At 28.3% G+C, this 14,649-nt stretch overlaps 1 protein-coding gene across 7 annotated transcripts in view; it reads left to right on the top strand.

Annotated features, from left to right (window-relative positions):
* The window catches only part of LOC107446979 (meiosis regulator and mRNA stability factor 1-like protein), an 88,185-nt gene that overhangs the window by 41,530 nt on the left and 32,006 nt on the right, over nucleotides 1-14,649 (top strand). For all 7 annotated transcript variants that reach the window (XM_016061771.4, XM_016061770.4, XM_016061772.4 and 4 more), the window contains 5 exons: nucleotides 3,140-3,956; nucleotides 8,622-8,800; nucleotides 11,142-11,222; nucleotides 11,301-11,442; nucleotides 13,845-14,023. In XM_016061771.4, coding sequence (XP_015917257.2) covers nucleotides 3,140-3,956; nucleotides 8,622-8,800; nucleotides 11,142-11,222; nucleotides 11,301-11,442; nucleotides 13,845-14,023 — 1,398 coding nt within the window. The remainder of the gene's footprint in view (nucleotides 1-3,139; nucleotides 3,957-8,621; nucleotides 8,801-11,141; nucleotides 11,223-11,300; nucleotides 11,443-13,844; nucleotides 14,024-14,649) is intronic.

The following is a 14,649-nucleotide window of genomic DNA, read 5'->3' as shown; positions in this document are numbered from 1 at the left end:
CTGAATTTGTACAAAATTGAGTATAAAAATTGAAAATCAAATTTGTTTATTCTGATACAAGTGAAACAATTATAAACAGCGGATATATTACTTAAATGCATGTAAATGATTTTTTCTTAGGAAAGTCTATTAATGATTTAGTAATTTTGAAAATTAACAATTTTGAAAATATTAAAGATTTGATATTTTTTGCTTCATAATTGAAGTTTAACTTGCCAATGTTTCAAAAATGGAACATGAACTTTGAGTTCTCATTTAATGAGCAATTACTTGGAATAATATTATTTTTAACTTTACATTATCAAGTATTTTTTGCATTTAGTTTGGTTCAGTTTTCATTATTATTCGATTTTTTATTAATTATAGAAATTTGATGTTTTTTGAATTTTAGAATTTTTTAAAGTTTTATCCAGTTTGTAATGTTTGCCTAAAATCCAATTTTTGTAATAAGACTACAACACTTGCAAGTTCTTAAAGGGACAATATAACCCTCAGTTACGCATCAGATTCGAAATTTTATTTTAAAATTTTAAATTTGAAATCTTAGTTTAAAACATAATATTCCATTTTTAGAATATTTAGGATATCTTGAACCTAAAAATTTTAATTAAATATTTTTGGTGGGTAATATGAGCAAATTGATAATTGATTATGTTTTTAAAAGAGCAGTTCTATAAAAATTTTCTAAGTATCTCAAACAATTATGATTTGTTCAGTGCTCCATTAATAAAATTATACTGGAAACTATTAAAACTTTTAAGTTCCGGACAAACTAATTCTGAAATTAAAAAAGAAGTGTACTTTATTACTCTTTTACGATGAAATTAATATTGTCTTTGCTGTACTTAACCAAATTATATACTTTTTTTTTTCTTTCTTTTTTTTTCTTCTTTTTTTTTTTGTAATTTGCCTATTTTTTAAAGTAGTCTTGCATTTGTATACAATACCAAAAAATGTCTTTATTTTTTTTTTGAAAACTCTGACACTTGCAGTAGTAAATGGCCATGGAATATATATAAGTAATATGGTAACAAATTTATGATAAAGTGTAATAGATAGTTTCACATTTTATGTATCATTTAATTTTTCAAAATATCTTATCAGAAAAATACAAAATCAGTGTTGTTTGTTTTTCACTTTAACTATTTTACACCTTTGCTTTATCTGATTATAAGTAAGGAAAATTCTACTCTGGCTTATTTTTTCATGATACAGAAGAATGCTGAATGTGGTGCTTATTGCTATGATTCCTTTATATTTGTTATGATCTCTTGATAAGTACATATTTGTTATAATCCCTTCTTATGCTCTCATTTTAATATTAATTCAACATGGCTGTTTTTTTTAATATATATATTATATATGTCTAGATATAAATATGTAATTTACTTTGTTATGTTTGATAGATAAACAAACGAAACATATATACATTTATTAAACACTTTATGTATCTATTTTCTGGTAAATCTATGCTCTAATTTTTAAAGGTTGTGTTATAAATACATTTCTATTTCTTCTTAACATGTTTGTTTCATGCCCACAGTTGTTGTTTTTTTTGTTGTTGTTTTTTTCTCATTGGCTATCAAAATTTTGTTAAAAAACTTTATACAAGTTGGTAATCATTTATTTTTCAAATTAAAGTTTTAAAAATAATAGAAAATGGTAGACAACAAGAGAATTGATCTATGTTGATCAGTATAATTATATTAACTGCAAATGTTTTTGATGTATCATAATATATATGGTTGCCAGAAGAAAATTATGGAAATATTTTAATACTTAATTTCCCTAATTAGCTCGCAAAATATAGCATTAATGTGATCATTAATGTTTCCATTAATGTTTTAAGAAAACAATGCGGCATTTGAAAAATTTCTACTATTTCATATCAGGGTGCGTACCGTTTCTTAAAAGGTGCTTATTTTCGTTTTTTGAAAGCCCTTTTGCTGGGTGTATTTAAAAAGTGCTTAATTTTCAAGGAGATTTTTTTCTTTACCATATCAATTTTTACCTCGAATTATGCAAAAAGTGTGTTTTTCAATTTGTTCTATTCAACGTTTTCATAATTCATTCAACCAATATTTATTTCAACATACCATCCGTCCGCAGAGTATGAAAGCCCCAATTAGTTTATGAAAAAATTGCGGGTTTAAATACTGAGCTGGATTCGGTGGGAAAGATTCACGCATTCTCGTGAGCATTTCTGCTGCATTTTGTAGGAGAGATAATCTTTAATCATCATCATCCTAGTTGGCCTGACAGCCCAATGGGAGACAATGCCTTCCTCTAAAGATTTCTCCATAATGACTTATGATTCGTCTCTTCTTTTAGCAATCTTTTTAAATAATTGTTAAATTAATTATTTATAATTTTGAATAATTTTTTTTTTTGCATAATTGTTTAAAGTATAATTATGAATTTATAAACTCACTCAGATTCACTCACTATTGAATGCATTTAAAATTGTGCATGAATTGTTTTTATGGTGGCTAATATAATCACTAAAAGAATTCTCTGTAAGAAACTAATTATTTTATCATGATCATGTCACTTAGAAAATAATTTTGCATTTTGTTAACATATATATATATACAGAGATGATTGTGCTCCTGAAAAAATCCGGTTTTCCAGATTTTTCACTAACTGCGATCCTGAAATTTCCAGAAATCCAAGGTGTAGAAGTTTCAAGAAATCTATCACAATTATGTATAAAAATTCTTGTATATTTTATTTAAGAATATTAGAACTAGAATTTGCATCTCTTTCATTTGTAAACATTTATTCTGGTAGAATAATAAATGTGATTAGAGGTAAAAGTAAACTTATACGTAATTATCAATTTAAATTGTGCTGCATATAATTTATTTAGAATTTCGCGTTGTGAAAATATCAGTGATTTAAATTTATAAAGACATTAATTTTTTGAATTGCGTCATTAATGAGTTTATTCAAGAAATTTTCTGGATTTTTGAGTTGGGCTCACAATTACCCCTGATTTCCCTAATTAGTTCACAGAATTTAGCAAAGAAAACAATGTGACATTTGAAAAATTTCTACTATTTCATATATATCAAAGTTATTTTTACTTTTTTGTTTCTTTAAGTTTTCATCAATATTTATTTATTTATTTTTGCACTAGGGCCAAGAAACGTATGGACAAGGAAGTTGTCTTTGGGAACAAAATTTCAGTTAACTTTGTTCAGAAAAGTGATGTAGATTTCAGTGCAAGAAAGTACTCAACGGAAGAGTCAGCTGAAACTTCATCTACCTGCAGCAGCCGTGATTCATCCCCATCCGAAGATCAAAATTCACAGGACTATGTATTAAACAATGGGCACATTTCATCATCACAAAGAAAATTTGAGTTCCCCCCACCGCCCGTCATGTGCGAGCAAAATTATCCATCGTTTTTAAAAGAAACCATCTTTTCATCCCATCCAAAAAACAGTATGGCCAATTCCAAACTCATGGCATCAGCTGACAGTGCATCTACGAAAAACTGGAGAACTCATGTCGATTGGAACGGTCATTCAGCTTACAGATATAAAGACATATCTGCCTTTTCGCCTGTCCGAAAAGAATTAGATTCCACGTTGACCTCTAAGTATCCCCAGAGGAATGTGGGTAAAGTGTCTCCTTTTTTCATGCAGGATTCTAAAGAAACAAAACACAACACGCCTGCAGTTTTTAATGAATCTTCCGCGAGAAGACATTTTCAGTTGGATGCCATGAACTCTTCGTTTTCATCATTTTCTGCCAGTAGTGGTTTTTCTAATTTACCTCAAACCTCACTGAGTGACCCATTAAAGTATTCTTCTCACTGGAGCGGTGGCTATTCGTTTGACTCGAGGAGTTGTGATGTCCCTGTTGAACTAATTGTGTCCAATCTAGATCAAATGTTTGAAATCAATGAAATGAAAAACATTTTATTCAATGTATTCAGTGATCATGTTATGGTAAGTTCATTCGTGTCATTCAGTTTCTTTTAGAGTTAAATTACGAGCTAAAGAAAAAAACGTCTCGATAACAATTGATGTACTGCTCTGATTTTGGTGCCCTGAGATTCAATCCTTATGTTTCAAAGGGTTAACTTTAAATATACTTATTAGTTAGTGCATACCTATTTTTTAACGCAGACTCCTGTATATTACTACTATCACCTATTTAACCTGTTTATTTTCAAATTTCTCCTTATTTGTTGAAGAAATTTAAAAAAATCTATATATATTTGGTGATAAAATATCCACTGATGACAAAAATACATCTCTTATTCCTAAACAGATGGTGCTATTGCCAGTACTGTAGTATGTTGAGTGTTAATTGTTTAAGCCAAGCCGTAATGGCCCAGGGAATAGAGTGAATGAGGTGAACCCCGGTTCGAATCCCAGCAATGACTGGTCGATACGAATTCCGCATCCGGCTAGCACTGACCACAGTGCTGACGTGAAATATCCTCAGTGTTAGAGGGATTACAGGTTAGAGTCCCCTCCTCGTCAGGCTAACCGTTGTAGGTTTTCGTTGTTTTCTTCACGTAACTCAAATACAGGTATTTCCATAAAAAAAATGTTCTCCACAAACCAAATTTCTCCCAATACTTAATCCAGGAGTTCCCTTGTCTTCTTAATTGGGTTCAAAATTTCAAGGCTACCGAGTTGAACGTCAGTTGTCGTAACCCCAAAATTGGGGCGGTTAGTAAAATCTCCGCTATTTTATTTCTCCAATGTTGGCATGTATGTAAATAGTAATTTTAAATAAATTTTTTTTTNTACCGAGTTGAACGTCAGTTGTCGTAACCCCAAAATTGGGGCGGTTAGTAAAATCTCCGCTATTTTATTTCTCCAATGTTGGCATGTATGTAAATAGTAATTTTAAATAAATTTTTAAAAAATTTTTTTAATGTTTTCTAAACAACTTCTCAAAAAAGTAATATTTATAAAACTATGTTTCTTGTGCTAACTGTTGGATTTTCACAAACAATATTTATACTTTAAAGTGCCACCACTTTAGATATGATTATTAACTATTTTGGCCTCATTTGCTTGCAGAGGAGAAGGCAATGGCCACGGACAACCAATCAAAGGGGGCATACAATTGACAACTTTTAAAGTATACTAATAAAACTTAAAATCTTTTACTGAATAACTAGTATTTATTTATTAAGTGCATAAGCAAATAAAATTTTTTATTGGGTAAATGTACTTTGTTTGAAAGAAATATTTGATGTATTTTATAAGCAAATTAATTTTTTTTATTAGATAAATTCTTTGTTTGAAAGAAATATTTCAAACAAATTTAAAAATTTAGCTTTAGGTCTTGTACTGTTACGGAAATGAAAATTTCAGAACTAAGAATTTGGTTTAAAATAATAAATTTCTACAAATTATAAAATTTCAGCAAACATTTATGAAAACGAATTTTAAATTAGGATTTAAATTATTATGTATAAATATCATCCTATGAGGTTGCATTATTAATCATCTCTTAAGGCAGTGTTTCCCAAACTTATGACTTTTGTGTACCCTTTTCCAAATTTTTCGTAACGCTGTGTACCACTAATAAAAAATGAATGTATTTTTTACTATAAAAAATTGCACAAAAGTTTAAAATCACAACTGGCTGTTGACACAGCTAATTGTTAACTGTTAACTCTGCAAAAAATATCCAATAGAAAAATACGTAATCGTAAATTTTCATGGCTAGCATTGTCTTTAAGTAAAATGTTTTGAAATTTTAGTTTGTTGCAAGATATTTTGCAATAGAACGCTTACCCCCACTAAACTGGTCCCGTACCCCTGGGGGTACACGTACCACACTTTGGAAAACACTGTCTTAAGGTTACATTATTAAAATCTTCTCTTAAGGTTACATTATTAATTGTCTCATAGGGTTACATTATTAATAGTTTCTTAAGGTTACATTATTAATAGTATCTTAAGATAACATTATTAATCATCGCTAAAGGTTACATTATTGATCTTTTTTTCAATCTGATCAAAACATTTGACCTGAGTATTCATACACACTCCACAGTTAGACCTGCATACGTGAGAAAAATCATATGAATTGTCAAAAAAAATTTTACCTTTCGTTTCCTTTCTTTTTATATATTTTTTTTCAAATACTCAATTGGAGAAATACAACTATAAAAATTATTTGACATAATTTTATTAGAAAAATAGCTTATTTCTAAGTATAAAATAAAATGGAACATGATCTTTTTCTAATAAGAGAAATTTTGTGTTAAATTTTTTTGTTAGGATTTTAAACATATTAAAAACAATTTTTTCTTAATATAGTATAATTTATAAAACAAATTAAATCTGTACTGTATGGTTTCATATGCATAAGTTTTCTTTTTTTATGAAATTTTTCTAACTGAAAGGCTTTAGATCTTAAAAAAACTTATAATTTTAACTCTTTTTTTTTTTTTAAATACCAAATTCAGTGATAGCTGTTCTGATTATAAATTATATTTTCATTTGACAAACTTTTTTGAATCTGTATAAATTTTCCTGGAATTCACTATTTACTCTCTTTAGTGATGCAATGTTAAAAGTATGGGAAAACTTGAATTATAAAAAAGATGTTGATTCTTTGACAAAGATATTGAAATTTGAAAGAAAAAAATTATATAACAGTGTAAAAAAGGAAATACAACATGGCAGAATAATATTACTGCAGTAAGGTGTAAAAATGGGATTTTGCTTAAAATACATCTGAACTGAAGTTTATTTTTACCTGATAACTAAATTCTGTGAGCATTTGAATAAAATTGGCATAGCTACTAAAGGATTATTGATGTCTGAAGATTGTTGTATCAATTAAGCTACAATTTTGAGCTAGGATATCATCAGCATGATTTCTACCACGACAATTGGATCCTGTTTAGCATTTGTAACTTTCAATATTTTTTTCAAAAAAAGAAAATAATTTGTTTTGTTTTTTCTCAACAGGGGTATTTTTTTAAACATTTTTAAGTGTTTCTTATTTTTTATTTTTAGAGAATTATTCAGTAAAAAATTTATTCAATTTCACTGTAGAGCTGAAATTACAATTTTACTGTGCCTAAAATATTTTATACTTTCTATTTGCTATTTGAAACATTTGTTACTCTTATTTGGATGTTTGTGTCCAATGATGGGATTCAAACTAATACAAATTTACAATTGGGGGGCCTCTCTTGTTTTTGGAGATTTATATATATATATATATATAATGTAGAGTATATATGTATATAATGTAGTTGAAAATGTAGAGAAAACATGGAAAATATTAAAGATTAATGAAAAAAGAAGAAAAATTATTTTAAAAAAAAAGAAATTTAATTTTGATTTATTAAATATTTTATGTTAATAATTTTTCTCTTTTCAATAATCTTTATAATTTTCCATGTTTTCTCTATATTTTTAACTTATTTTATTAGTTCTATATACTTTCCGCTTATGTGCAGTAAATAAAACTTATTAATTTTCTTCTTTTTTTTTCTCCTTTTTTTTTATCCTTTTTCTCTTTCTTGTGCTATATATATTTGTGTGTATATCAAAATAAACCAAGAGTCAATTATACAATGGTAAACAAAAGTTGCAATAGCCCAAAAATGACAGCAAGAGATACGGTAACTAGAAAAGGGGTTTCTCGGAAAAAAATGAACAATATTTGTCGCCAAACCAAGGGGCATCTGATTCTACACTCTAATCTTCAAACTATCTTATAACCAGCACACGTGAAAAGTTTTCAAACTATTTTTTATTAAAAAAATTAATAAGAAAGACATAGTTTTTTTTAATTTTATTATTAAATATTTTTTTAAAAATATATTTCTGTTTTACTTTATGTGCTGGTACTTGCTGGCTGGTTGAACCTTATCACTGTTAGTATAATTTATTTTTTAAAAAAATCAAGAAAATTATTTATTTTTTTTTGAAAAATTTCTCTTAAGTGTAGTTTTGGGAATCGATTATTTGTTAGCAATTCAGGGCGTACACTGGTCAGCAGAAATTGTGGAAACTTTGAAGACAATTTGATTTTTTTAGGGGGAGGGAAAGCCTGGAATATTTAAACTGGGGTGGTAACAATATTTGAACTGGTGATAACAATAAGTTATCAATGAGATTTAAAGTAAATAATTCTAATTACTGTTACAAACATTTCTTCCAGACATTTCATCACAAAGTAGTTAAAATTATTTTATGTTCAGACGCTATGTCAAATCGAAATATAGGTAGCCTGAAAAAGTATTCGATAATTCTTTTGCTTTAAATAGTTTTTTAGATTTACATTTTCTATAAAAAGGTATTTTCTGATTAAAAATAATGTTGCGTTTAACTAAAATATGATTCATAAATGGAGATTTTTAAAAATTAGGAATTTTTTTTCGGACTTGGAAGTGTTTTGCAGTAGCTCCTGTAGAGTAATATTTTTATTGTGAATATATAATATCTTTGATTATATAGAAACTTTTTATTTTATTTTTCTCTTTGTTTTTAGAAATTTGGGACAATTTTTGAACTTGACTGACCAATTGTTAACGAAATTGGCATTTATATTTTGTGTAATAGTTCTGTATTTCAATTAAGAAATATGTGTTGTTCTTTAGAAAGAAATTGTTTCTATTTATTTAGGTGCTTCATATATCCATGTCACTTCAACCAGATGGTAGTGCAAAAGCTATCGTAAAAGTACCTTCATTGCAAGATGCTCAATATGCGATATCCCGATTGCATAGGAAAAAAATTGGACATAAGAGAATACTAATATCGCATACATTTTCGGAAAAAAGTCCTCCGTTTTGTGTTCTGAAGTAAGTTGAGATAACCTCCTCTATACTTTGCAGGATAGTTGAAAGTTTTGTGGTGTTCCAATTTTATATCTATTTTTATTTTCTAACTATAAGCAGTCGAACATGGTTTAAAGTAAACACCCGGATATGGTGAACGAAGTGTTCACTCCCGTGCCTTGCTATACACATATAATATTATTTTTGTGGATATAGTAAACCAGAAGAAGAGAGGAAATTGGATATTATGATCTTTTTTTCTGTCCTCGACTGATTTTGTTTCTTCATTTTTTGGTAATTTTTGAAGAATATTTTTGAAAAATTTGAAAAAATATCTCTTATCAGCTCACACAATTATATCCGCAAGAAAGAGTACTTTCTAATATTCATGCCAAATATTTAATATTCAATTCTAATATTCAATAGCCAAACAAAAAAATATCAATGCAATAATGTGAGGTCATTTAAACAAAATTGAACACATTAAGCAAAAATATATCACGCAAAAAAAAAGAAAATGTAAAGAAAAACAAAACAAAATCTATATAGCAAGTAGTGAATTCAAATGAACTTATATGTACCGGGATCTTTCAAGAATGATTTAAAATATTTTTGTAATAGGATTGCCAGATTACGAAATATGAAAACAGAAGTGCAATTGGAGTTCAAAAATCAAACGCACTTTCAGTACTGCACTAAGAATGCACCATAAAATAAAATCCCTCTAATTACACTTTCAACTCCATTTGCATGTCTGTATTCATATTTTGTAATCTGGCAATCTTATTAAGAAAATATTTTAAATCATTCTTGAAAGAATCCAATCAAGAAATTTTTATGTATTGTGAAAGATTTTGTTTTAATTCAATCAAACCCCACTATGGTAAGCATGGTTTATAGTGAACTCCCGGAAAGAGTGAACAAAAAATTCGCTCCCATGACTTGCTGCACGCGTATGTTATTTTTTATGGGTATAGTGAACCAAAAAAGAGAGAAATTTGGATATTGCGAACTTTTTTCTGTCTTTAAACTGATTTTCTTCATTTTTTGGTAATTTTGAAATTTCTACTTGAAAATAAATACATTTACTGATTTTTAAAGCCATCAATAGCATGAAACGTAGCAACAAGCATTTTCTCTTGTTTTCTTAGCATTAATTATTATTGAATTGGTTCAGCATTCAAAGAAGCAGAACAAATGCTTCTAGTCAAAGCTGATGAAATGATTTAGCGAGACTACTTTTTATGTGCTTGAAGGGCTGGTTAGACAGGTTTAAAAAGAGGAATAACATAAATTGGGGGAAAATTAATGGAGAGTTGGGAAGTATTTCCATATCTGATGTTGAGGATTGCTCATCAGCTAAATATTAAAAAAAAAATATTTGTACGCAAGACAAATAGCAGTGTTTTCACTACAGCGCGAGAATCTCGCATATTTTTTTCTTTTCTTGCATTAAAAAACGATTACTGCATGAAATTCGCGCATTCTATAAATCAATTTCAAAATTCGCGAATTTCTCGCATTTTGGAAACAGCTTCGAATTACGCCATTTAGAATTAAATCCGTTTCACTTTTCTTCCTGGATCTTTCATTATTTTCAACATCTGCCCCATTATCTATCTTCCCTATTTACCAGTATTGTTCAGAACCTTTTCTAACCACAGAACCCCTTTCAGATCACATTTCTCTGCAACCACGTGTTTACCGTAGGTGATGTTTCTTTATGTGAGACATTCAAATTTTTTATTCACTTATGAAAGATGGACAAATACCTTGTAAAGGCAAAATCTTCTATGATGATGCACCAAAAATATTCAATGCTTTATAAAATAGAAGACGTTAAAAATGTATTATGATTAAAGAAATGATTTTTTTTCAAGAGTTTTTGAGTTTTTTTAGTTTTTAGAAATCTCACTTAACTTTTTGAAATCTCACCCAGTTTTTGAGAAAGGGTGAGAAATTCTCACCCATTTTTTTTTCTATGATGAAAACACTGACAAAGAGTAATAAAAAATAAAAGTTAACTCATTTTCGTTACTACGTATTATTTTTCAGTCATTTTTTTTATTTCATTTTATCGGTCATTTATTTAAATAATGTGTAATAAAGTGAGGGAATTTGGAATCATTAGATAAAATTGTTTGTAAAACCGATATAGTGAAGTTTCGGTTACAGTGAACCGAAATTTCGGTCCCTTGAAGGTTCACTATAGCGGAATTTGATTGTATAACTTTGAAATCATTCCTTATTTGATTTTATATTTATATTCTAAATGACTTTGTTTTATACAATTTAATAATGAAAATAAATTGTTATAAAATCAGTGTTTATATTAATTAATGTTTTTTTTAAATATCTTATTCAGATCAGAAACAATTTCTCTGTTGAATGATATTCCTTCTAAAAGTTTGCCATTAATAAAATTTCGAGAACTATACGAGAAAAGGTATTACTTTTCTTTTTGATTAGTTCCATTTTTAGACTTTTCTTGTATCAAGTTCTTATTTTTTTAATCATTCTTTAGATATCATAGACCCATTGCTGTCTCGGAACTGTATAAAATGAGAGATGTAGTCGTTATTCAAGGTGACTCTGGTAGCCGCGTTGTGTACTTGAATATAGATTGTTGCAAAACTCCTTCTTTACCAGACTCAGAAGATTCTCAGGTTCAGTATTGTTTTATTTAAGTTTATTTTACTTGTTACACACCTGCACTAAACCTTTTTTTTTTCTAGTCTTAAAAAAGCTTCTCAGTTTTAAAAAAATCTTTAGCCCTCTTTCTGGAACCTAATTCACAGTATACAGTTTATTATAATAACTGTTGATTTAGTATAAGAACTTGTAAAACAAAGAGGGAAAAAAACTAGCATAATTTTGTAACATTTATGTGAGTTAAAATCTTATCTATTATCTGAAAACACTTTTTTTGTTGTTGGTTAAATGAGTTGGAAAATATAAATTAAAGTGAAACCTTAGTGATTTTATGGCACTTTTATTTGAAGCAAAAAGTGAGAAAAAATTCTCGAAAAAAGCATTTAGAATCGTAATAAAAGTAAAAGTAAAAATGACCCCTTTAGCTTGTCAAATCTACAATTGCAATTCGGTGTGCTTGGTATTTTATACTTCATCTATTTTATTTTATATTGTCAGTTAATAATTCTTGAACTTGTTGGGCAATTTCATGGTGACTGACATTACATTTTGATAGGTTTTCTTATTTATGAATTTTATTTTTATAAATATTTAGTAATTTTTTAAAATTTTTTTTATTGGATATCTTTCAATAGCCTAATATTATGCATGTAAGAAAAAGGGATGAAAATTATAAACGTTTTTAAAAAAAAAATTTGCATAAAATCAAAGAATGTGACGATACATGGAAATGGCATCATATTTTTATATTCAAATTCTCAATTTTCTTTTGGCAATAAAGGAATTATTTTTTTTAATTAACAGAAGTGAAATTTACTGAAAACATTTACACCACACATGAAATGACATGTAAAACATGGCAAGTTGAAAAAAAGCTCTTGTGGCTGATATTCTTCATCTGTAGCTCTACAGCCTATTTCAATCCAAGTAAAAGGTTTTTCCTTCAGAAATTATCCGCTGCTGCAGTTCTCAAACAGTTGACTTTAATATCATTTAGCGATGTAATGGAAAACTTTAATTTTTTATTTTATATTAAAAAGAGTTAATAAAGAATTTAAAAAAATTATTTAATGTAGGGATGTTATTAAATGCTTATATATTTGTAAATTTTTTGGTTATGTTGTCCTTTGTAGCTTGGAATTGCTCAGTTATCAATAAAAAGTTTTATTCATATATACCCTCTATTCATTTTTTCATGCCTTCATATTTCCAATTTAAGTTCAATAGTTTTTGCACTACAAAACAAATTGTAGTGTGAAACTGAACACCCAAAAACAGTGGTAGTGGCTTTTGCTATTTTTTGATATCGAAAGAAACATTACTTAATATGAATGCTCTAAACAACTCTTAAATGTGATGTGCTAAGGGTATTTGTAAATAGTTATTTTATTTTTTAATTCATGAAATTGTCCTATAATGCTAAAGGCTAGAGAATTATATTGGTCATTTTTAATTTCTTAGATTTGGTTTGATTTCTTAAATAGGGTTGCCACTCTGCAGGGAGAATAGGGAAAACCTGGAAAATACAGGGAATTGAAAAATCACCTAAAATAACCGGGAAAATGCTGGGAATTTTGAGTTTTTCTTTACAAACTGTGACAATTCAGGGAATTTTGTTCCTTATTTTTGTCTTTTAAAAAATTGTGACCTCACAAAGTGCAATCTATGGGATATTTAAGGATATTTCAGCTATGTTAAACTATTACATTTACTATATAGCATTATTTGTTTTAAGTATGTAAGCTTTTTCAGCAGTTAAAACTAGTATAGTTAGTCCAATATAGCTCACAAAAAAAGCAGAATAATTGTGTTTCCTCTTAATATATTGTGTGTAACATGTACAGTGAAAAACACGGAAATTTTTTTTTCCAGATTTGAGTGGCAACCCTGTTAAATCAATTTCAGTTTTTCCAATGTCTTAGAAGAAATTTCTTTTTTTCTGGAAGTTTTCATAAGTTTTTTTTAATCTCTTCAGAACGGGGCTGTCTTATATGCATTCTCTAGGTGTCAATAATCAGGGTAAAAAAATAATAAAACTGGTAGCCAAACTATTTTTATAGCAATAATTCATTTGTGGGTGTGGTAATAATAGTTTGCTTCATTTAATTCACCAAGACTTAGTTTAAGTTAAAAATTGTATAGTTACACTTTTAACTCCCTAGGATTGGATGTGTTAAATTTAAAATGAAAGCAAAAATAAGCCTGTCAAATTAGGTATGTTTTTATTTATTTTTTACTTTTCACTTGTCACTTTTTATTTTATACTATCCTGATTCTAATTTCTTATGACTCGCCTGTCCGGAAGAGATTAAGGACCTTTTAATGACTTTCATGAATTTATTTAACTCTCTTTTTTTGTATTAAATCCACTGAAAATAAATATCCCTTATAATTTTAATGATATTTTTATTTATAGGACTTGAACAATATTGAAAGACCGTATTGTGAACGCCATTTCCACGTGTCTGTTTCCGAAGGATGGGCTGAACATTACAGTATTTGTCCACTGCCCAATGTGCACATTTCTCTCAAAGTTTTCTCAACTGCTGTCCATAGGTTATTGGATACTCATCAAGGTTCTCTTCCACTAATCAGGTTTGTTTATTTTTTCTCAGAAGGATTATTCAATGTATTAATAAAAGCTTACCAGACAAAAAATCAGATACTGTTAGAGAAATCATATTTTTCATTTTATAACTGTCGTTAAACAGCCGACCCTATTCTTTGGGTTTATGTCTACTATTGTTCAACTCTGTAGCCTTGTAATTTTGAGCCTAATCCAAAAGACAAGGGAACTCCTGGATCAAGTTTTGCTTGGATTAGTTTTTGGTCTCGTTAGTTTCAGCATCCATTAAAATCACTTGTCCAGATTATAGCTATGTCATTTCTTTAGTGGGTACACAACATAAATAGATACATAAAATTATAGCGTTTTTAAAAAGTGCATATTTTCAATTTTTGTTTTTAAAAAGAAGGTGCTTTTTTAATGGATGTTTTTAAAAAAAAGTGCGTAATTTTCCCTTTTTAAAAGTGAGATTTTTTTCTCTTTACCATATCTATTTTCGCCATGCATTATGCAAAAGCGCGGTTTTCACATTATTCTATTCCACATCTTCACAATTCATGCAAACACATTGCGTGTCGACCTACCGTCGGTCCGTAGCGTGTGAAAGAGTTTGTTTACATGTTTGATGAAATACTTGCAGGTCCATATGCGTATA

Source organism: Parasteatoda tepidariorum, chromosome 5 (genome assembly GCF_043381705.1).
Source record: "Parasteatoda tepidariorum isolate YZ-2023 chromosome 5, CAS_Ptep_4.0, whole genome shotgun sequence".
Taxonomy (NCBI): domain Eukaryota; kingdom Metazoa; phylum Arthropoda; class Arachnida; order Araneae; family Theridiidae; genus Parasteatoda; species Parasteatoda tepidariorum.
Note: the sequence above shows the minus strand (reverse complement) of the source record. Positions and strands in the feature narration are given on the sequence as shown.